We start from the raw sequence: 23,222 nt of genomic DNA, 5'->3' as shown, positions 1-23,222 counted from the left end.
TGGAATGAGTAGAAGAAAGGAGCTCTAGTTTACCTGTTATCCTGTTTTAGTACTTATTAATTTATGGTCTCTCTTGTTGCATTTATTAACCCTGCCCTGTTTATCTTAGACTCTGGGGCTTCAAGTTATTTCCTCTGTAAAAACTTATCAAAGATGTTCTGAAAAGTATTACTCGGGGGCTGGAGAAGTGGCTCAGAGGTTAAGAGCACTGACTGCTCTTCCAGAGGTCCTGAGTTCAATTCCCAGCAACCACAACCACCTGTAATGAAATCTGGTGCCCTCTTCTGGCCTGCAGGCATACATGCAGGCAGAGCACTGTCTACATAATAAATAAATAAATCTTTTAAAAAAAGTATTACTCTACTTATTCTCCATACCTATGTACTTTCTCCTTCCCTGAATCTAAAGATTAATTGTATCCTTAAGAGAGAGGAACAGGAGTACTTGTATCAGCTAACACTGACTGCCGGCATCTGCATACCACATCTTCTTATCTGTTTTATTTATTTGATTTTTCAGTGTGAGACAGAATCTCATATACTCCAGGCTGGCCTTGAACTTGATATCTAATAGAGGATGAACCTGAACTCCTGATCCTCCTGCTTCCATCTCTGAAGTTCTGGAATTGCAGTGTGTGTCACCTCACCCAGTACTCTCATTATTTATAAAGTAACTTTTCCATTGTCTTGGGCAGTTTGCTGATATTTACTATATTCTCTTCTTTTCTATTTCTAATGACATTTTCTTTGACCATTTTGTGCCATCTCTGAACAAACTAATCAGTTTTGCATATAAGTATTGACAAAGATAAGGACCGCATTTTAAAAACTTAGAATTATTATTTGCTGCAGAACCTAAGAAAACAAGCCTTTATTATCTGCTCCTGGTCCGTATGGGTCAGGAATTCAGGAACATCTTCTTGGACGGTTCATGTTCATGACATCGCATGAGATTACTGGGTCAGACACCTGAAAGTTTGATCATGGCCACTACCAAGGTGACCCTGGCATTAGTGATAAGGTGACATTGGCAAGGTGTTTCCTTTTCATGTAAGTCTTCCTGTTGCTTGCTTGAGTCCTCATAAATGGTGGCCGACTCACTCAAGATACAAGAGATTGGGGCAGAAGCTGGACTGTGTTTCAAAGACACACATCATACTTCTGCCAAATTTTGTTTATCCTGAAGGCCAGCCCAGACTCACCTTCATATGGGCTACATAAGATCATTTATATCAAAGGACATGGTATACCTGACTGGTGTGATTGGTTAGTTTTTTATCAACATAAACCTACATATATCTGAGAGTAAGAAATCTCAGTTGAGGTCTTGTGAGCAAAATCTATGAGGGTATTTCCTTTCCCTTTCTCTCTCTCTTTCCTTTTTTTTTTTTTGTGTGTTTGTTTTTTTTTTTTTTTTTTTTTTTGAGACAGAGTTTTTCTGTAGCTTTTGGAGCCTGTCTTGGAACTAGCTCTTGTAGACCAGGCTGGCCTCCACCTCACAGAGATCTGCCTGGGCCTCTGCCTCCAGTTCTGCGATTAAAGGCAGGTGCCACCACGCCCAGCTGAGGGTATTTTCTTGACTGTCAGCTGATGTTTCAGGGTCCAGTTCACTGTGGGTGGTGCCATCCCTGGGCAGGTAGTCTTGGGCTATATAAGAAGGTAGCTGATCAAGCTAGGAAGAGAAGACCAGAAGTGGCTTCCTTAGGTCTTCTCTGCTTTAGTTCACGCCTTGAGCTCCTGCCCCAGCTCTCCTCAACAACAGACTGTAATCTCTAAGCTTAAATAAACCCTTTTCTCCCCCTAGTTGCTTTTGGCCAGTTTTTTTTGACCATGACAACAGAGAGGATAACTAGAACAGGCTGGGATGAAACCATTAACATACCTAAAAATAAATGAACAATTAGCAGCATCAACTGTCTTGGCACCGTAATGAGTTTCATATGTTGTCATTAGCCAATACATTTCACTCAACTTCACTGAATCTATTGATTCTTTTTACTAGTCTTCTTTTTGTCCAACACATTTTGTTGGTTGAGACAGAGATCACCAATGAGGAGCAGATAATGTAATGTAAGTAAAAAAAAAAAAAACCATTGTGGTGCAAGCTTGGCGCGAGTGCGTATGCTGAATTTTCGTGAATTAAAGGGAGGCTCCCCTTTTCTCAGGAAAGGATGATATTGCACAATATAGAAAAGTCATCTACATCCGTCCCTTGGAAGGAAGTGCTAGCTCTAGGGTGTGATAAGGAGCACCCAGTTTAAATTTGGGAATTTAGGGTGGTTCAAGAATTCGAACCTGCAAAACTAGAGGTCAGAAGGCATGCATCTGTCAGGAATCAGAAGCTGCTGCTGCTACCGCATGGAAAGGCGTCTTTGATGGGTCCCAGTTCTATTCAGAAAAGCTTTCCAGAGTCTGGAATCCCCAGCCCCGGATGCTGACTGCTCTACTCATGTATTCTGGCTTGCAGGCATACATGCTTCTGGCAGCTGGCATGAGCTTCACCTCTAACCACACTCGCTAGGTCTTCACTGTAGCTTGGGACTCAAGTTACTTAAGGATTTCTTTGCTGGAATTGCTCCCATGTGAAAATGAACTGGTCCTCTCAGAATGATGGAGGGACAAGAGGCACAGCCACACACGTCAAGAGAGGGTACAGTTGCCCACATGAACATGTTCCAATAGCGATGTGTATACCTCTTCTGGGTGTCTATTAAAGTGTGTACGCCAAGTGGATTTAATCAAGGTTCTCCTGCTGCTCTGGGCAGTGCTGGGAGCGCAGATGTTCACAATTGATGCAAAGACATCTTATTCATGAGTGATATCCCTCTGGTGCGTCCTAGGACACAACCGGCTGGCTCCTGCACAACAGCCCTGCTTAGAATAACCGGTGGTTCTCCCTTCACGCGGGCTAAAACCACCTTAAATCTAAACATATGTTTCCCTCATGCAGATCCAGCATCCCTGAGATCCTCTGTTCTTAACAGCTGAAGTTTGCTTCCTTCTCACCATGGAGCTTGTCTTGTTCTCCTTGGCCCTCTTTTCAGGTAAATGTTGGTAAGGAACACCTCGCCCTCTAAGCCACAACCTTCTGGGGCAGCATTATTCTCCTCTACTTAACGCCCCTCCTCAGGGTAGCTGTTTAAAGCACCTCAGCTGTTTATGGGATAAGAGAAGGTGAAAATACGTCTTGTTAACAGGTCCTATTACGAGATCTTAGACCCTTACCTCTGATAAAGGAGTTATGGCAAACTTGTATCCCTTGACTAAAATTGGAGCTCTGCAGTGCTTCCCCCCTCCCCCCACAATGACCCCAATTCCCATTCTCTTCTCCTTTCTTCCCTCTTATGTCTGCCTGGATCTAGGCAGATATGCGTATCTCCTTTCTGCCTAAGTCTGACACCAAAGATGGTACCCAGAAATGGGACTTGCCCCAAGCTATCCCACCTCCCAGTTGCGCTCCCTTTAGACCTAACTGCAGCTCTCTGTGGGTCAGCATCCTTGACTATGAACTGAGGATCACAAGATCCTCTTGTCTGGTTATGATGAGAGGAGACTGACATTTGGAGGAATGTGTTATCTCCTGTAAGACACAGCGGAAGCAGCCTCTTGGTGGGGGTGTGGGTTCTTCACAGAACACACTGGGAAGGCTGAGAGCAATGGGCTCTGCTGTCACACCTCTCCTTTCTGATCAGATATTTTCCCAGCTACGGTAAAGCCGGATGTTGCATGTGTGACTTCCTCTTTATACAACGTCCTGACATGATAAAGATGCCCACACTGCTCTTGCATGGCAAGCTCTCAGCCCCTAACATCACAGGTCCCTTTATTTTTAGTCCTTTTCAGTCAGAGCGAGCCTCCTAACCTTTCGCTTCCCTTTAGTGGCTGCCTTTAGGGGCAGAGCTAAGGGGCTAGATGGCAAAACAAACCTCAAGTTCTTCAAGGCTCCTTGCATCTCACGCATTCTCAGGCTAGTAGAGGAGACTTCTCCAACAGTTATGGGTTCTGAGCACATGAATTGGGGCTGCCTACGTTTAGGGGAAGTCTTTTCACCTTAGCTAGTTTTCTCTGGAAACACCCACGTGGAGGCACCCAGACATATGCTTGATTAATCTAGGCATCCCAAATCCAATCAAGCCCACATCAAGATCAACTCTCACAGATCTTCAAATTAAAGGTTTCTTCAGAGTCGATGTCATTCTGGGGACTCTCTCTGCCTTGAAGACGGCTGCCTTCTTGTGTGTTCACATGATTTTTTCTAACTTCATCTGTTTTTAAATTTTTAAATAAGAATATCAGTCATATTAAATTCAGAACTATCATAATGGGGATCGGAGAGATGGCTCAACAGGTAGCATACAACCATCTACAATTTCAGTTTCAGGAGATTGGACATGTTTTTATGACCTTGGGCTCCAGGCGTACTTGTGGTGCACTTATATACATGTGATACACTTACACACGTGTTGCAATTACATACATGTGTTGCAGTCACATACACATGTTCTGCACTTATATACATGCAGAAAAACACCTATGCACATAAAATATAACAAAAAAAACTTTAAAATTTTTTCTTGAAGTGAGCCACCCTAATTTTCTAATTTTAAATAATTTCTTCTTAAAAGTCTTGTGTCCAAATGCAGTCACATCACATTCTGTATAGGGATTAAGGGATCAACATGTGAAGGATACTCATAATAGTGACCAAATTCAAATGGACAAAACCCAAATTTCAATTATCTTCCAGGAGAGCAGGGGGTTCAGTGTGTTTCCAAGAATAATGAACTCTGTGTGTATATGTGTGTGTGCTTGTGTGTTCACAGACACCATGGTCATGGATGAAAAGGTGAAGACAGGTATTGAACTGGACACAGTTTCTGCTAACTGTAGCTATGATGCACTACAAGAACCACACCAAGTACTGGTGTCGAGGCTATTTCAGGGACTCGTGCAATGTTATCGCCTTTACCCCTAACAGCACCAACCGTGTGGCCCCGAAGGACACAGGCAGCCAACTCATCATCACTGTGTCCTACCTGGTCAAGGAGGACACAGACTGGTACTGGTGTGGCATCCAACGGGATTTTGCCAGAGATGTCATGGATTTTACACAGCTGATTGTAACTGACAGCAGAGATGGCCGGGCCAGTGTTTTACCACCTGGAAAAGAGACTGGCAAGGGATGGTTGGAGGGCAATAAGTGCTCCTTGAGGCAGTAAAAACTCACTAAAGGATCCAGGTCTGATGGTGCACACCTTTAATCCCCACACTCAGAAGGCAGAGGCAGGTGAATCTCTGGGTGTTCAAGGCCACCTGGTCTACAGAGTGAGTTCCAAACGAGGCAGAGCTATATAAAGTGAGACCCTGTCTCAAAATAAAGACACAAAAACCACCTCACTAAAGGCAGAGGCCACCAACTCAAGTTCCTCTTGTATTACTTGAGGTAACCAGCTCTCTCAATTCCACTCTGTGGTGGGGGGTGAGAGCTGGGTAGAATTTCGTAGGAAAGAAGCGCATCTGAGCCCTGGGTGTGCTTGTTCCCTTTCTTCACAACAGCCTGGCTCGCAGACCTTGGAAGGTTCTGGAAGGTCTCATAGGCGTGAGATCTTTGACCTGATGGTCAAGGCTTTGAGGTTGTAGTGAAATCTCAGCCTTGCAGGTCTAGAACCTTGGAGATTGGCTTGAGACGTAACTGAGGCCGCAAAGAGAGGTTTCTCGAAACTGCACAGCTTAAAAAAAAAATCAGTAATTAATATAAGTTAAATAGAGCGGTCAAACTTGCCAGCGCCCATCTTTACTCATGTGGAATGCAGGAGGATCCTGGGAGGGACAGGAACCAGGGGGTAAAGTCTGCCTAAGCCAGACTGCGATTTTGAGCTGGAGCTAACTCTCGGCCTCTCCCAGTGTTCTCGTGTTCTCAGGCCCCTTCTCCGGAGCCTGGAAAACTCTTCAGTACCAGTGAGCCCCTGTCTTCCAGGCAGAGAAATGTGGAAAGCACTAGCTGTTCTCTCGTTGTTCCCATTTAGAAAAGTGATGTGATTTCAGTCGCTGGAGCGCAGTGACCATAGGAAACCCCACCAGAAGGACTTGTGGGATGTAGTAATAAGGGCGGCGGGGCTGCATCCCCGTCACCCCGGCCGCCTGCTAGCTCATGCCCGAAATAACAACACACAAACTGTATTCATTTAAACACTGCTTGGCCCATTCTCTTCTAGGCTAATTCTCACATATTAATTTAGCCCATTTCTAATCATCTGTGTAGCACCCCTAGGTGCGCTTACCGGGAAGATTCTAGCCTATGTCCATCCTGGGTCAGAGCTTCATCGCGTGCGTCTGCCTGGGAGCTGGGAGCATGGCGTCTCTCTGAGGAGTCTGCTCCCACGAGGAGAGTTGTGGAGTCTGAGCTCACTTCCTCTTCCTCCCAGCGTTCTGTTCTGTTTATTCCTCCCACCTATCTTCTAACCAATGAGGGCCAAGCAGTTTCTTTTTATTTAACCAATGACCTTCCTCCATCAGTGGGAAGCCTCACCCCCACACCACCTCTCCAGTTCTCATGCCTTGCTCACAGTTAGTCCACTGGTAACTGATATGGCTAGCATCCCGCTGAGTGGGTAACATCCACACTGGCTGTGTTTTCACTTTGTACGTGTCTGCTTTTTATAGCGTTTCTAGAGTTTTTAGTTCAGGAAGAGAGGGTCTTGTTTAAATTTGCTCCTTTAAAGAAACATGGAGGAGGTGATGTGGGACTCCCCGATGGGTTGTTAGTATCTTATCAGAGGAACTATGTCACAGATTGACTCATTCCCTAAGGATGGGTCTGGCTATTTGATACATCAAGACTTTTTTTCCCTAGTCTGGGTCTCTAACCATGAATGCTTTTAGACTGCCCAGGGCCTTTGTGCAAATCTGGGAAAAGTGTCCCTTCTTCCGGGTGCAGAGGATCCAGTTGCAGGGTGTATGACTTAGCTAGCGCACTGTGAGTTGGATTCCAGCCCCTACTTCTCTCCCCAGACTTGCTCCCTGTCCAGGGCATGTTTCTACAATAGTGTTGTCATTGTCTTGTGCAAAAAGCCAGCAAGGCACTTCCCCTCTGGAGAGCAAGAGAAAGACGGGATGGGGATACAGCTGGAGACAAAGGAAGGGTCCCCAAATGGACTTTATTCTCAACACTTTCTTCCTGATTCAGACCCTCCAGGGAACAGGACCCGGAGCTGTAGGACTTCTAAAACTATCCTAAAGGTGGAGGACTCCAAGTGAGTAGGGATCTGAGGAGATGATGGGGTAGGGGTGGGGTGGGATGGGATGGGGTGGGATGAGCCACGACACAGTAGTTCACACCTTCTACTTTTCATCTGTGTATTGTTTCTCTGCCTAAATAAAGTATCTTACTTGTAATTGTTTGGTTTCTTAAAAATGACTATTTCTGTTTGAAAGCAGAAAATAGCTTCTGGTTACTTCAATTGATTTTTGTTTTCTTTTTTGTTGTTGTTGTTTGTTTTTGTTTTTTTTGACAGGTTTTCTCTGTGTAGCCCTGGCTGTTCTGGGACTTGCTCTGTAAAGCAGGCTGATCTTGAACTCACAGATGTCTGCCTGCCTCTGCCTCTCAAGTGCTGGGATTAAAGGCGTGCGCCACTGCCGCCCGGCTTAGTTATTTTAATTTTGAAAGGGGGCATTCTACCCCCCAGAGGGAGAGAATACATGTCTGAAACACAGGACAGGCATGCAGGCAAAAGAGGAGCCAAGGACTTTGTCTTCATCTCTAGCTCAGTTTCCATCTGATGGTCTCGAGTGCGTTTGCTTCCTTCTCTATGTCAGTCTTGGCTAATTCTAGTTTCTTTTTTTAAAAAAGTCTGATTCATTTTTATTTTGTGTGTATGAATGTTTTATACACATATATGTATATGTGCAACACGTTTGTGCATGGAGCCTTGTGGAGTCAAGAAAAGAGAGCCTGATCCTCTGGAACTGGAGCTAAAGATATTCATGGGCTGCAGTGTGGGTGCTGGGAACCGAACCTCTGAGCTTTCTCTAGGCCTCTGTTTCTTTTGTTTTGTTTTGAGACTTAAAAAGTTCCCCTCAAGTTCCTAGGTAGACTTAAACCTTTGTTCCCCCTGCTTCCTCCTCCTGAGCAATGGGATACAGGTGTGTGCTGCCACACCCAGCTCAAAAGCACTCCGCCAACTGAGCTATATCCTCCAGCTTGTATTCTTTTCTCTCTTTCCATCTCCCTCTCTCTCCCGCCCTCCTCCTTCCCTCCATCTTTCTTTTTCTCTTTGACACAGTAGGTTTCACCCATTTATAGTTGCTCAGTTTATTTCTCCCCATTCAAGAGAATGACCGAAGACTGTAGTTTTTCCACTTCTCATCCCTACTTCATTTCTGGGGAAGGACTCACTGGCCCAGCTTGGTTAGATGCCCATCCGATCCAAGGAATGAATTACTCATACAAAGGACAGAGTCACTCTTTACAGACTGTAGCTCTCAGGAGCAACTGGGGCTGGGATGGGCGTGACGGTGTGAGAAGAAAACCAAAAGGGGTTTCCTTCCAAACGACCTGATATCTGATCTGATTTCTTCTAGACTGTTCCTTCTGATCTTTTGCATAATGATTATTCATTTGGGGATCATCTTTATAATCAGTGTTTGTCCAAGGGAAGGAGAAGCCAGAGGAATGAGGAATAGAGGAGGAGGTAAGCAAGCCGGGTGTAGAGTCATGAATAAATGTGGCCCTCCTCTTGATGCCTGGTCACTTAGGTACCAAGGCAGTTGGTCAGTCCACAGGCTGAGGAGGATAGAACCTTCTCATAGTGACAAAGGCATCATGGGAAGCAACTGAAGGAACACTTTAGTCTTAAGTGGAAATAGGTGTGGGCTGGAAAGAAGGAAGATAACCACACTGCAGGACCCGTATCTGTGGGGATCCTTGACACCACAGCACAAGCATTGGGGCACAGCCTTACTCTTTGTTTGAAACTTTTTGTTCACCTGTAGGGATTGGGGTCAAGGCTCTTGTCTAACGATGGGGTTTCTGTAACGCCCTCCCCCAGTTCGGCAGGTGGTTGGGCCCAGGGACCTCAGCTTTCTGTCTTTGTTTTTCCTTGGATAGTTACTGGTAAAAGCATCACTAGAAGCCCTCAGCCAAACCAAGTTCCTTCTGTGATCTCCATACTCTTGGTAAGTTCCCTCCTTGATTCCTCAGTACTGAGTCGTGAGTGCCTTCAGAACTCAGTGGTTAGTTCTTTCCACTCATAGAGAGGAGACTTTACCTGTGACGCAGGCAGGTCCTATCATCTGGAAAGTTCTCTAGGTCACCATAAAGAACTGAAAAGAACACCATGAACACCTTTGTTTGGCCAAGGCGATGCTGTTAGCTTTTGGCTTTTTATGATTGGACACCATGGAAACACCTTGGACAAAGAAGAGACTGTAGCCATAGTTACAAAATGGATTCCAGTCACCCTTCCTGGGTTTGGAAACATAGAAAAACAATACTTCAAGGAAATAATGATTAATATGAAGGAAACAAACAAAAGCCTCAGACTAGAAACCCAATACTGTTACCAAATCCAAGTAGCATCCGAATGATGGGAGGCCTCTTAGTGACACATGAGGGGCCAGGGCCAGCAGGATCTGAAATGTGACCACAGGCTACAGGGTCTCAGGCTGCCCCTGTGCGGGCTGGGTCCCATGAAGACACAGAACAAGCTATCTAAAACAGTAAAGGAGCGGCTCCCACAGCGTATCTGCCTTTTTGCCCTAGAAGCTTTGGGAACAGTGGAGGGGAGGGAAATGACCAAAGCAACACCCCTCCGGGCTTGTCTAGGCTCCTTCTAGGTTACAAGTTTTGTTTTTGTTTTTTGTTTGTTTGGTTTTTTTTGTTTTTTTTTTTTTGAGATAGGATTTCACTGTTTTAGAGCCTGTCCTGGAACTAGCTCTTGTAGACCAGGCAGGCCTCGAACTCACAGAGATCTGCCTGCCTCTGCCTCCTGAGTGCTGGGATTAAAGGCATGTGCCACCACCGGCTGGCTGTTTGTATTTTTTTTTCTTCAGGAAATTATCATCACTTCTTTAAGATAGGACCCTGGGCAACATTGTTTTCCCAAGCCAGTTTTTTGCTCTACATTTTCCTCCTTGTTCCTATATGCTTCTGAGTTTTCTATCCATCTATCCACCCGTGTCCCACCCACCTCCCCACCCATGCATCCTCCATTTTGCAAACTAGGAACATGCTAGTGCTGAGGTTACAAAGACAAACTAAATAGGTAGCACCTGTCTTCATGGATCTTATGTTGTAACCCAGGAAAACAGCAGGGCAGACATGGCGCACCCAGAAGCCCAAGTAGAAGGATCTCGAGTTCAAGGCCAGTTTGGACTAAATGAGTTCTAGAGCAGCCTAGACTGCAGAATGAGGTTCTGTCTCAAAAATAAAGTGTTGTGGTGAGGTGGAGGAACACAAGCAACCACACTTGAATACAGACGCAAGCTTGTCCAGCAGAATCAGTGAAGGTGATAGGATGCTGTATAATAGGGAAGAACAGAACCCAGTGCCGTTCTCTCAGCAAGAAGCCAGCAGCCTGTTCTAGCCTTGCCCTGTTGCTCATACTTGGACACACTTAGCAGGCTGGACTAAAGCCCCTTCTAGTTTTGTCATTCTTGGGCCCGGCAGTTCAGATGTATTCATACCATCAAAACTCAGCGAGGGAAGGGCAAACCCTCGGTACCCAGCTTTGCCTACAGTCTTGCAGAGATGACATCAAACTCCAGCCCTGAAAGCAAACTTTAGTGTTTGCAGGGCTGCCAAAGTGGCTCAGCAGGTAAAGGCGCTTGTCACCAATCCTGTTTAAGCCCCAGGACTCACATGGCAGGAAGAGAAGCAACTACTGCAAGCTGTCCTCTGACTTCCACATGTGTTCTGGGAACACATAGCCCTTGTGTATCCTCCACTCTCCCCTCTACGTGAGGGGGCGGGGGAAGAGAGATATACAGAGACAAAGAGGCAGAGAGAAACACATACAGACACACACACACAGAAAGAGAGAGAGAGAGAGAGAGAGAGAGAGAGAGAGAGAGAGAGGAGAATAAATAAGTAAATAAGTAATCCAAACGTGGATGTTTTGTGCACAGGCAGCCAGCTCAGGAGTGCCAGGAGTGGTTCCCACAGCATCCCTTGCCTTTTGCAGTCTGGAAACTTTGGGAAGTGTGGAGGCTGGGGATACTTAGGTTTGTTTGAAAAAAATTCCTGAGTATGAGAATAATCTTTAATTTAGAAGAGAGGAAAATAGGCTCAGAAAAGTGAAGTTTGTAGGGTTTTTGGTTTTTTTTTTTTTGGCTGACACTCTGGCAAGAGCCTCCAACTCCGTTTTCCTTTTCTATTTCCCAACAAAGTAGGCTACGATTTGAAGTTCTTTCCACATGTCCTGACTCGAGGAAATGGCTCAAACTGAACACACGTGACTGAAGATTTCCTTCATTTAGTTACCAAATAGAGTAATACCATTACTGTTGAATCTCCATGACAACCAGCCTGCATCTCAGAGACTGTTTCTGACCTTTCGGATTTCTAAAGCAATCTTCCATTGCAAGGTGACAGCAGTGGGGTCAGGGAAGCTACGATAGATTCCGCCAAGCAAGGCTGCCACTGAATAATATCTCTTATGCAACCTTACCTCTCGTGCATTAGATTCGCTGACGTGAAGAAGAGGCACAGAACCCAGGACAAGGGGAAATGACTTGTATTTTATTTTATCAGCCAATAAATATATGAATAGTGTTGAAAGAGCCCCCTTGTATGACTGACTTCTCCTAGTGCATCACTGGAAAAGCATTTCTTGACATTTTCCTAAAAAGCATAATATTCCAACACATTTCTGAGTGGGTATTAAATGCTGTTCTATCCAAATTATCACAGATTGAGTCTGTAGTTCTCATAGCCCCTTGGTGAAAAGACGGTGCCCCTCCCCGCCACCAATACATCCTCAGTGGGAACCAGTCACCAGAGTAACGGGTTCTGCTCTGACCCATAAGCAACCAAAGGGTTGTTCAAATCAGGAAACACGAGGCAAGAATGAGGCATCGTCATCTGCGGGAGCCAGCAGAGTGGCATCATTGGTGCAGGATTACCGCTACCCCACGTGCTTCCTTGCAACCTGCAACCCTCTCCTCATGCGGTGTCCCCCGGCTGCTTCATCGTGGCCTTCACCGCCCTCCTGCGGGGGAAAGTGCACATTCATGTGTGCGCTTGTACACGTGGAGGCTGGAGGATTACCTTAGATGTCATTCTTCTGGAGCTGCCCACCTTGTAAGAAACAGCCTCTTTCACTGGGCTGGACTTGTTGATTAGGCTAGGGTAGCTGAACCATGAAGCCCAGGGACACTCCAGACTCTCCCTCTCCAGGGCTAGGATGACAAGCATGCCCTACTACTACCATGTCCCCCATTTTTACACAAGTTCTGGGAACCAAAGTCAGGTTCCCATTCCTGCAAGACAAGCCCTTTACTGATTGAGGCATTTCCCTAGTTTCAGGAAGCCACAGTTTAATATGCCATGGTCCAGTCTGATGGCGTATAGGCCCACCAAGCTCAGACTCAGAATCCTCAAGTGGTCCGCTGGGTCAGAACGGGGTTGGAATGGAGATTGGGGGTTGACCAGATTCTGTGTGTATCTCGTCAGATTAGCTCATGTCTCTTGCAAAGCCTTTGATGAGGATACTCTGGGCTTTGTTCCAGTTCCTTCCTATTGGGAGGAAAGTCCAAGTCTCTCAGCAGCCCGAGGGGAAGGGGAAGGTTACGGATATCATACCTGCATACTTGTAGCCTTCCTCCATTTGAGTCTCAAACACCAAGAAATGCTCTGCCTCCGCCTCTGACCAGTCCCAGTCATGCCCAGTGGCCACGGATTGAATTTATACATGGTCAGTTTACCAGGTACTGTACTCTTAGAGAAAACTGTTTGTTTCCCAGCAGCTAATAATTGCCCAGAGTTCTTCAGTTAGGTGGGATTGTGCCCAATTTACCTCTCCGTGCTTGGTCTTGCACAGGTCTTAAGAATGCTATCACCAGGTGGTAGTGGCGAACACCTTTAATCCCAGCACTCGGGAGGCAGAGGCAGGCGGATCTCTGGGAGTTCGAGGCCAGCCTGGTCTACAAAGTGAGTTCCAGGACAGCCAGGACTGTTTCCCAAAGAAACCCTGTTTCAAAAAGCCAAAAGTTAAAAACCAAACGATAAAGCTGTCATGATAGCCGAGTTGATATTTATTGTGTGTGTATGTGTGTGCGTATGCATGTGTGTGTACATGCACACACACCACAGAGTAAACGTGAAGGTTATATGGTGACTTTCAGGAGTCAGTTCTCTCTGTCCACCATGCAGGTCCCAGAGCTCGAACTCAAGTTGTCAGGTGTGGTGGCAAATGTCCTCATCTACCTCACCAGCCCTCACATTTATTTTATCATTTATTTTTCTTCCAGTTTAGTACTTACATTTTAAAGTACGCTTGCCTGATTAAAGAGCACCTTCTTGATATTTTTAATGGGGCCGTCTATGATTGTCCCTTTGTTCTGGGGGTAAATTAATTAAAATTATCTTTAATTTGGCTCTCAACCAAGGTTGTCACACACATCTTGAATGCTCTATAGAGGAGAGAGAAACCCGCATTTGACTAGTGTTTTACACAGTATGGACTTCGTGTTGGTTTAGAACTCTGATATTGACTTCTGGAGAAGATGATGGGACAGAGTGCTAACTGAGGAAGAAGGGGCCAACCCTGGAGGAGGAGCTGCCGTCATTTGAAAATCTTCGACTGTTTGCTAGGGTTGGCGGGCTCCTCCCTGGTTATCATCAGTGATTTTTCTTTATCTCGAACTCTGTGCCCCTTTGGAAAGTGCAGGGGAGTTGCTCAAGGAGCTGTTGCTGCCCGTCAGAGTGAAAGGACCTGCAGCCTCTTGTCTGGCGGGGAAAGTAAGTAACCAGTGGTTTCCCTCACAGAAGACAGCACTGCCAGAACAAGTCTGGATGCCTCTGACTGCAGCTGTCCATAGGCTGGGCTCCTAAGTCTGTAGGAAACAAACAACCAAAGCAAACACACAGGACAAAGCCAGAAAGCAGTACGTAGCTGGAGCTGAGCTGAGGTCCTGCGTTCGGCCTCATTGGAGAGGCAGGGATGGCTCTGCTACTTTAATCTCAGAGTAGACAGTGGGGTCCAAGCCTGGGGAGCGGTTTCCAGTCAAGCCATTGCTGCTTTCTCCCGAAGGCTTGAAAGTCATGCTGGCATAGGTAAGTGACTCCTTTGATGCGGATGAAAGCTTATGAGGAGAAAGAGGAGGAATAGTGAATTTGCAGTAAAAGGTGTTCCTTTGAAGGTGTCCCAAAAGCTTCCATAACTGGGGACCCAAAGAAGAACCCATAAAAGAGTCACTTGCCCAGAGTCCAGAAAGTGATACCAATATCCCAGCCCGTAACCCAGTATGTAGATGACACAGAATAAACCAACTCCCCCCAAACAAATTTCACACCACCTTCATCACTCTCCATTCCCCTCTTGCAGCCGTAAAACAACGGCATGGTCTTACCTTGATGGGAGGCTCTGAGAGAGAGTCCTGGGCCTGGGTGCTGGAGTTACCTGCAGCAGAGGCCAGGAAGAAGAGGGTTACGTGCTCACCGTGGAATCTAGAGCAGTGGGGAGCCTTTCCCTTCAACCTTGGGTGAAGGTTAGTAGGTAGGGGTATAGGGGAAGAGAAGCCAGGAAGAGCAGGGAGGGCCTCCACGTGGACCTGCGGGGAGGGTGGGCTGAGCAGGCCTTCTCTCCATCACTTCTCCCTCATTGCTCATGCTGTTCTCAGAGGCAGCAAGAGAAGGCTCATCTCCCAGAGACCACTCACTTCTTCTGCAGCTCTTGATGATGAAGAAGATAAGGGCCATGAGTAGCAGTGTCAGCAGGACCCCAGCAAAAAAGGCCAAGATCAAATGTTCCTTTCTGTTTTGGCAAAGAGAGAGAGCAGATGAACTGCTGGCAGGGGCCTCTTGGAGCCTTTCCCGGCAACCAGGCATAACTGTCTTGCTTAGGCTCTCTCATGGGCTGATGGACTTGCTCCCACCCAGGGGCATCTGAGACTCTCCCAGTCCTACCCTCAAGACTCCACACCTCAGCACTGTGTAGTTCTGGGGACTCGTGATCTCTCCAATCTTGGGCAATGCTGAGTTCATACCACTTAGAAACCAGCACTTGGGAAGCTGAGGCAGGAAGATTGTGGCAAATGGAAGCCAGAAAAACAAACTGGGCTACGTTGTGAGATGTGCCCAATCTCTCTCCTCCCCCGCACTCAAAGCAGCAGAACTATATACTCCTAAGATCAAACACTGAGTTCTTTCACTGTTCCTGGTCTCTTTTCACACCCAGACTGCCCTTCATAAGGCCCCAAGACAAAATAGTCAACAAAAAAACCAGTGCCGCATGACTTGGATAAATGTGTTCCTTTACTTGGGGATGGAGCAAGAAGAGGGTGCAGAGCTGGTCACTGGGGTTGTCGTGGAGACTGTGCCTGCAGAGAACATGAGAGGGATCAGTTTGGGGGGATCAGTGTCCCTGCCCCTTCTCCTGCCATTCACTCCTTGATAAGATCCCAAGTACCTCCACTACCCTTGGGGACTTACAAGTGGGCTACCGCTCCGTAGAGGGGAGAACATTGGGTCTTTTTTTGCCAGAGCTGGGCAAGTGAACCCAGGGCCTTTTGCATACCAGGGCAAGCTCTCCACCACTGAGCTACACCCCAACTGACTGACCTTTTTAAGATGAGATGAAGAGTTAGGATGAATGGTATAGGAACTAAAGAAACAGGGCTAGTATCCAAAGCCCTGTGGCCCTTACACAAACAAATAACATACCGCGTTTCCCTAAGGCCTAGTGGGAAGCCCTGGGGAGATGTGGATCCTTTGACCTCAGTCCGCACTCCCCAAACTTCTCCTGCATCTCCCCCAACCATGTATGTGGTGTGTGTGTATATGCGTGCATGCATCTGTCTGTGTCTTTTTTAGTGCCTAACCCACAGGAAGGAGAACAAGAAGAAACATGAACTAGATTTTCTTAAACTACTAGCTGATCTACTCAGTCTGGAGAGCCAGTAAGGTCTTTCTGGTTCCTTTTTCTATTCCTTAGGGGCACTGATTTCTGCATTATGGTAAACTTGAAGGCCAACTCAGAAATGCTCTAGCGAACACTGTCCCCTGTGGAGTTTTCAACACAATTCCTTCTTTTGTAAGTGCCAAGGGAAGCGGTGACTTCTGTCCCGGACTCACTGGTTTTGGGTTTAGATGTAGAGGAGGAAGATCCCATGCTGTCTTCTCCTGAGAATAAAACAGGTACTGTTTAGTTCGGTATGGCGGCGCAATCCCTGGGCTGATCCTACCGCCGAGGTGCAAGGGGGCATCTTAGGTGCTTTGTTCACCTGGATATGTTCAGTGACCAGAGAAGTTAGATCTGAACCCTTCAGCCTAGCATTGCTCTCTGTGCTTTCAGGGATATGCAGCTGCTGGGTGTAGTGGGCTATGTCTCTAATCCCAGCTCTGGGGAGGTGGTAGGATGAGGGTCAGGAGTTCAAGGTCAACCTTTACTAAGCAGCAAATGTCCAAGTTAGCCCAGGTAACATTTGAGATCCTATTGCAAACAACCAAACAAAACTAAGGAGCTGGAGAGATGATGGATCAGTGACTACGAGCATTTAGTGTTCTTCTAGAGGACAAGGATTCAGGTCACATCTACAACTCCAGTCCCAGGGGATCTGATACCATCTTCTGGCCTGCACCAATACTGCATGCATATACATAAAAATAAAACAAACAAACAAATAAATAAAACTAAGAAAACTCCTAGCTGTTAGGTTATATAAGACCCAACGTCAATCAATCATTCATTCAATCACTCAATCAATCAATCAATCAGTTTGTCAACCAACCAATCAATCTATCACTCAAAAAATACAAAGCAACATCCAGAACTTTGGGGGGCACCAACCCACTACCACTCTGTGGCTTTGACACACCCGGTGACTCCTCCATTGTTACACAGAATGACATACGGCACTTCTTTAATCTGAGATACATGGTGGCTTTTCAGACATGTATGCATCTCACTAAACAGTCTCTAGGTATTATTAAAATGAATGCAAAGATGAGACTGGAGAGATGGCTCGGTGGTTAAGACCATTGGCTGCTGCTCTTCCAGAGGACCCAGGTATGATCCCCAACACTCACATGGCAGCTCACAACCATCTGTGACTCTAATTCCCAGGGAGCAGATGCCCTCTCCTGACCTCTGTGGGCACCAGACAAGCACGCGGTGCACAGCATCACAGCTAGGCAAAACGCAGAAACGATAGAGCATCTAAGGGCAGGAAAGCAGTATCTCCTGGATCCCTAGTGCACATTGCTAGCTGAGTGGATGCTTTTTAGCCACGGCACCATGTCCTTGATAAAGCTGCCTGAAACACTGCTTTCCGTACAAGGCCAGATCTGGGTTTTGCTCAACGTTTTATGTTCATGCTTACACACTTCTAAAACCCTTGCAGAACATTTTTAGGGAGACTGTCCTTTCTGCTGCAGTACCTCTCCACCCTGTTTGTGAGAGATACTTTGCAAGATGTTGCACAGGTGTCAAAGACCAAAGACAGTTCCCAAACCTGGACAGCCTAGACCATGCTTTTTCTTATACATGCTGTCTTCGTTGCTGTTACTAATGAAGCTGGAGAGGAAAGGATTTCTTTGACTTACATTGCCACCTTACTCTTCATCATTAGTGATGGAGTCAGGACAGAAACTCAAGCAGGGCAGGAACCTGGAGACAGGAGCTGATGCGGAGGCCATGGAGGGGTGCTGCTTACTGACTTACTTCCATGGCCTTGCTCGGCCTGCCTTATAGCATTCAGGACCACCAGCCCAGAGATGACACCACTCATCGTGGGCTGGACCCTCCCCCATTGATCACTAGATGAGAAAATGCCTTACAGCTGGATCTCATGAAGGCATTTCCTCAAGTGAGGCTCCTTCCTCTCTGATGACTCTAGCTTGTGCTAAGTTGACGCACAGAACCAACCAGTACGCATGCCATACCTGAGAAGTTTCCTTTAGAAAAATATTACAGAGAGGGATTGGCTCCAAAACTAAAATAAAGCACGATAATCACAGCAATATACCATGGTAAAAGCTATTTAAAACATAGTTGCTATTTATGGGAATTTCCCGTTCGTGTTTTCAAATTAGAGTTGACCAGAAAGAACTGAAACTCCGGCAGCAGACTCGTTTGCTAGCATGTTATTGAGCACGGATGGACGTTCTTAACCAGTCCCCAGCTTACACAAACGTTTTCCGATGCGTTAATAACCGACAATGAGACTGGTGCCTGTATGTATAAAATTTTGGCTACAACCCTGGTTATTTTTTGGTGACCCCAATTTTAATTAGTATTTAGGCAAACCTGTGACAAAAAAAAATGGGGTCTCTACAATTTCTGCTGAATTTGAAGGTGATTTATTTAGACAGAAAATGTCATAAACGGTTCACTTGTTTTAAGCCATCAGCTCTCATAAGTGATTGTTCCCAATCTTTAGACCGGGGAAGACTTTTGTGGGGTGTGTGTGTGTGGGGGGGGGGTGCTTGTCAAGGAAAACTTTCAAGTCAGTCCTTTCCTTTCACCTTTACGTGGGGTCTGGGAATCAAACTCGGTTTTCTGTCCCCAAGTGTCATTAAAACAGTAGCAAGGCAGCGCTTTAATGCATCTGGTCACTCAGCAAGCACTTTCAGATCTGCCACTGTCAGATCAAAAGGAAATACTGACAGGAAAATTTGGGGAGAAGTCTGAACTATGAAAACAGAAAAACCGTAGTCCATGCAGAATCAGCAGGGATCATGATTTTTCTATCAATTGTCGGTTCTTTTTGAAATTTATGTCGGTCGTGTGAGGTGGTACACGCTTTTAATCCCAGCACCTGGGAAAGCAGAGGCAAAGGGATGTCTGTGAGTTCGAGGTCAGCCTGGTCTACACAGTGAGTTCTAGGACAGTCAGGGCTAGATCATGTCTCAAAATAAAATTAAATAAAAAACAAAACAAGTCAATAGTATTCATTTCAGAACATCATAAAATATTAGCACATCTTGTATTTTATTATAATATATATTTGTAATTTCTGTAAATATATATTTAAATTGTTGAAATGTTTTCTTCCCGAGGGATGGGGATTTCCACTACATCTTATATTTAAAGTTACTCATGACTTTCTGCTTTCCCAGCGGTGGCTCTATTCGAACGGGGAATCCAAATAAATAGTATCACATAAAAACAACTGAGGCCACTCTACCCTGCAGACGAGATCATCTTACAGCACCACAGAGAAACAGCTACTTACAAATCCAGGAGGCAAAACCAATAATACACCCAGAGGTGGTAGCACACACTTGTAATCCCAGCACTTGGGAGACTGCCTAACTGAGGCAGGAGACTCGCCATGAGGTCAAGGCTAGCGTGGATTACACAGGCTGTCCCCAAAATCTAAAACAAGTCTGGCATGGTTGACTCACATTTTTAATCCCAGCATTTGGCAGAGGCAGGCGGACCTCTTGGAGTTCAAGGACAGCCTGAGTTCTAGGCCAGGCAGGGCTACATAGTGAGACCCTGCCTCAGAACAAAAGCAACAACAAAAAAACCTACCAATATAAGGGCCAGCAAGATGGCTCAACAGGTAAAGGCACATACCTCACAGCTCTAGAAACCTGAGTTAAATTCCTGGATCCCATGTGAAGGTGAAAGGAAAGAACCGACCTTAAAATTGTCCTTGGCAACATGTACGCACGCGCACACACACACACACACACACACACACACACACACACACACCACAAATATTTTTTTTTATTTCATAAGAAAATAATGGTAATCCAAACATGTGACAGAAGCAGGAAGTTGAGCCGCCAGAAACAATGGTGTTTGTAGTCTGATCTGGCACAAGGGACTTACCTATGAGACCTGTGCCACAGTCATTCAAATGCAATCCTTCACCCACCAAATAAGAAACCAGAAACCACCAAGTAAAAATTAAAATGTCCTTTGATGAGAAATTACTTAGTATGGATTAGAAGGGCCTTGAATTTACCTTTCCAGAAAAATTTCAGTCAAAAGATGCAGTTGTCGAAGACGAAACTTGCTTCTCTTCCTCGTTATCTTTTTCAGAAATGGTGAAACAGGGTTTGCTTCCACTGCCACTGTCACCATCTAGCTGTGTCGCAAAGATATGTTTAAGTCCAAGCCACGGACTTCCTCTTTGAAACCAATGCTATTTTTTTCCCATTCCCTGGCTTCTCTGTCTTTAGAATGGGTCTCTTCTCACAGAGGCTAGGCTGGCCTTAAACTGGTATGGACATAAACATGCCTGGTTTATGTGGTGCTGGGATTAAACTCAGACCTTCAAGCATGCTGGCCAAGCTCTCTACCAATAAAGCCACACCCCCACCCCAGTTTCATATTTGTAAAGGCCCCATAACCATGATAGTTGTTGGCATACATTTTCACACACAGATGCCATACCGCAAGGAAAGTTCACTTCTAGAGAAGGGTTTATTGCTGAGCCTCCCTGAAGCTACAGACACCAGCATGAATGACATTATCACCGTCAAGGACTTCCAAATTTGCATCAGGTCTGATTAAGGAGAGGACGCTGACATAGAAAAATGAAGAGTCAAATGTCTAAATTAAACAACAGGCTGAGAACTCAAGTGTGTTCAGAGCATTGAAATCCCTTTTGAGGGGGCAAGAAGATTCATTTATTTATAAGCATTTATTAATAAAATGACTAAACCTACTCATTTAGAGATGCCGTAGACCACCTAAGGATTGGTGGTTGGGGTTAGGCAGCGTTTGAGGGAGACACTAAACACAGATAGGCTCGAGCCAGGAGAGTATGGAGGTCTTTGGAATCCAGCAAATATGGAGCTATCAGGGTTCATTGTGTGAAGATGAGACTGTACTCATACAAACCCTAGACTCATACAAACTCAAGATGGCGCATCAGTCACACAGTATGGACTTCAGATACAATCAAGAGAGTAGATAAGCCGGGTGTGGGGAGGGATCTATGAATCCTGTACTCAGGAGGCTGAGAAAGGAAGATCTACAAGCTTAAGGCCTGGGCTATATAGCCAGACCTTTTCTCAGAGGGGGCAGATTTGAAGTTGCTACCAGCATAAAAACAGCATACTACTTCAGCGTAAACTTTCTAAGTAGTACAGTCTGAAATGGTGGTCAAAGCTACAGTATTGTAAAGCCTTTTATCACTTCCAAGTCTTGGGCACTGTGTCAGATGTATGTGCTGTATTTTTGCAGTAGGTTTGTTTACACTGGCATCACTGCCAACATATAAGTAACGGTCTGAAGTATGACATTACCATAGACGTCACTAGATGATAATGATTTTCAGACTCTTTAAAATCTATGGGACTATAACATATATTATTAATGTTAGCTAGTATGTGCTATGTGACTGCATTTATAGTTTATAAAATAAAAACGTGTGGAAGATTAAAATTTTTTTCTGTGGAAGTTTTGCCTGCATAGATGTCTGTGTACCACATGCATAGCTAGTGCCTGTGGAGATCCCCTGGAACTGGAGTTATGAACAACTGTGAGCTCCCATATGGGTGTTGGGAATTGAACCTGCATCCCCAGAAAGAGTAGTCAGTGCTCTTAAGTGCTGAGACATTTCTGCAGCCTGAGTTTTTGTTTTTTTTTTTAATTTTAGAGTTGTTTTTATTTGCATTTACCTGGTGACTAAGGACGTTAAACATTTATTAAAATATTTCTCCATCATTTGAGATTCTTTTGCTGAGACTCTTCAGCCTAAGAGTTTTAAAATACATTTTTGCTGAGAATTACAATTTTTTGATCACTGCTCTTAACTCTAACCCACTCCTTCCCAACTTTTTGTCCTTTATTAAAAAAATAATTCATCTAGTCTAATTTGTGTTGCTCATATTCTCATGGGTGTGGGGCAGTCCACTGGAGCATGGTCAGCTTACGAGGGGCTACACCCTTAAAGATCGACTCTTCCTTCCCCGGAGGCTATCAGTATCAATAGCTCCCCAGCTGGGGTGGACGATTACAAGGCCCTCCCTCCTGCATGGAAGAGTTTTGATTGGGATACAATATGAAAATACAGTTTTTAAGGAAGGTTACACCACATCATATAAAAACTGATTGGAGAGATACGGAAATGAGCAGGGCTCATTTAGTAAAGATGCAGGCAAAAGGAATGGTAGAAAACCACAGTATGATTGATTGCACACTGGTCAAAGTGACCTTCCTAGCCGAAGAGAAACTATGGGACTTGTGCTGTGAGAATGGGTTGAAAAGTGTAACATATAATTGTTCAGATTTTGGCTGTGAGGACTGAGCAGAGCTGTAACAGGGACTATGTAGAGCTAACCAGGGAGCTGTAAAAACTAATTAGCGACCTGAAGACAGAGTCTCAGAGGATTTATGGTAAGGTAAAAGAGAAAGTTACCATGAGAGAGCACCTGTGTTTATGTTTTCCTCTCATACAGGAAAAGTCTAGCATTCAGATAGGTTTTTCTCCTAATCCCTCGCTACTCTGAGGTCTTCTTTCACAATGGCCTCCCACAGTCTGCGTTAAGGGCTCTTATGGAGGCTGTGATGAGCTAGTAAGACTGACACAGGTCTAAAAGTAGACCCGAGTTCTTTATGTGGAGGGCAGTTTCTCTGGGAGGAGTCACCCAAACCTACGCAAGATTCTCTAGGCAAAAGCCAAATTCTTCCATGTTTATCTGCTTAAATTTGGGGAAATTTTGTAAATTGGCCATCTGATTAAATTTGTGACAAGGAAGCCATTTGTATACATGTAATAGAAATTGTGGCCTGGGTACTATCAAGGTAGAACATGCAGTACAATTCTAAGGATGGGATTTGGAGTAACCATAGTAATTAGGAAAAGTAGACAGATAGTGGAGTTGATTAAGGAAACTTTGCATAAGATGTATTTCTCCAGATACCACTGTAATTCACTACAGGACACCCATAAGCCCCTGAGTAAAATTAAATCCAAGCCATATTTATGTGCCTACCAGCCAGTTTTTTTTCCTGCCATTCCTGATTAACCTCTTTGAATACTGGTATTCTTTTGTGGTTCTTTAATTCAGTACTATGCTCTCTCCTGAAACAGCTCATAAGC

The 23,222-nt window shown here is 45.3% G+C and overlaps 2 protein-coding genes across 2 annotated transcripts; one reads left to right on the top strand and one right to left on the bottom strand.

Moving 5' to 3' along the window:
• Window positions 1-2,991: 2,991 nt before the first annotated feature.
• Window positions 2,992-10,386, top strand: Tmigd3 (transmembrane and immunoglobulin domain containing 3). The gene is given in 7 exon segments (XM_041632686.1): window positions 2,992-3,043; window positions 4,823-4,895; window positions 4,897-5,165; window positions 7,189-7,252; window positions 8,580-8,689; window positions 9,106-9,173; window positions 10,300-10,386. Coding segments are annotated over 7 exon segments (708 nt in total). The 5' UTR covers window positions 2,992-3,006.
• Window positions 10,387-14,141: 3,755 nt separating this feature from the next.
• Window positions 14,142-20,251, bottom strand: LOC121433879 (transmembrane protein C1orf162 homolog). Its single transcript, XM_041632580.1, has 6 exons — window positions 20,136-20,251; window positions 16,291-16,338; window positions 15,476-15,536; window positions 14,877-14,971; window positions 14,568-14,617; window positions 14,142-14,300 (listed from the first exon to the last, which is right to left on the bottom strand). The coding sequence occupies exons 2-6, from the start codon at window positions 16,325-16,327 to the stop codon at window positions 14,142-14,144; spliced, it is 402 nt and encodes a 133-aa protein (XP_041488514.1). The 5' UTR covers window positions 16,328-16,338; window positions 20,136-20,251.
• Window positions 20,252-23,222: the final 2,971 nt, after the last annotated feature.

The sequence above is a fragment of the Microtus oregoni genome, unplaced genomic scaffold, assembly GCF_018167655.1.
Source record: "Microtus oregoni isolate MIOR12 unplaced genomic scaffold, Mior012 000000F_ref0000247, whole genome shotgun sequence".
In the NCBI taxonomy this organism is placed as follows: Eukaryota; Metazoa; Chordata; class Mammalia; order Rodentia; family Cricetidae; genus Microtus; species Microtus oregoni.
This window is presented reverse-complemented; position numbering and strand designations above follow the sequence as displayed.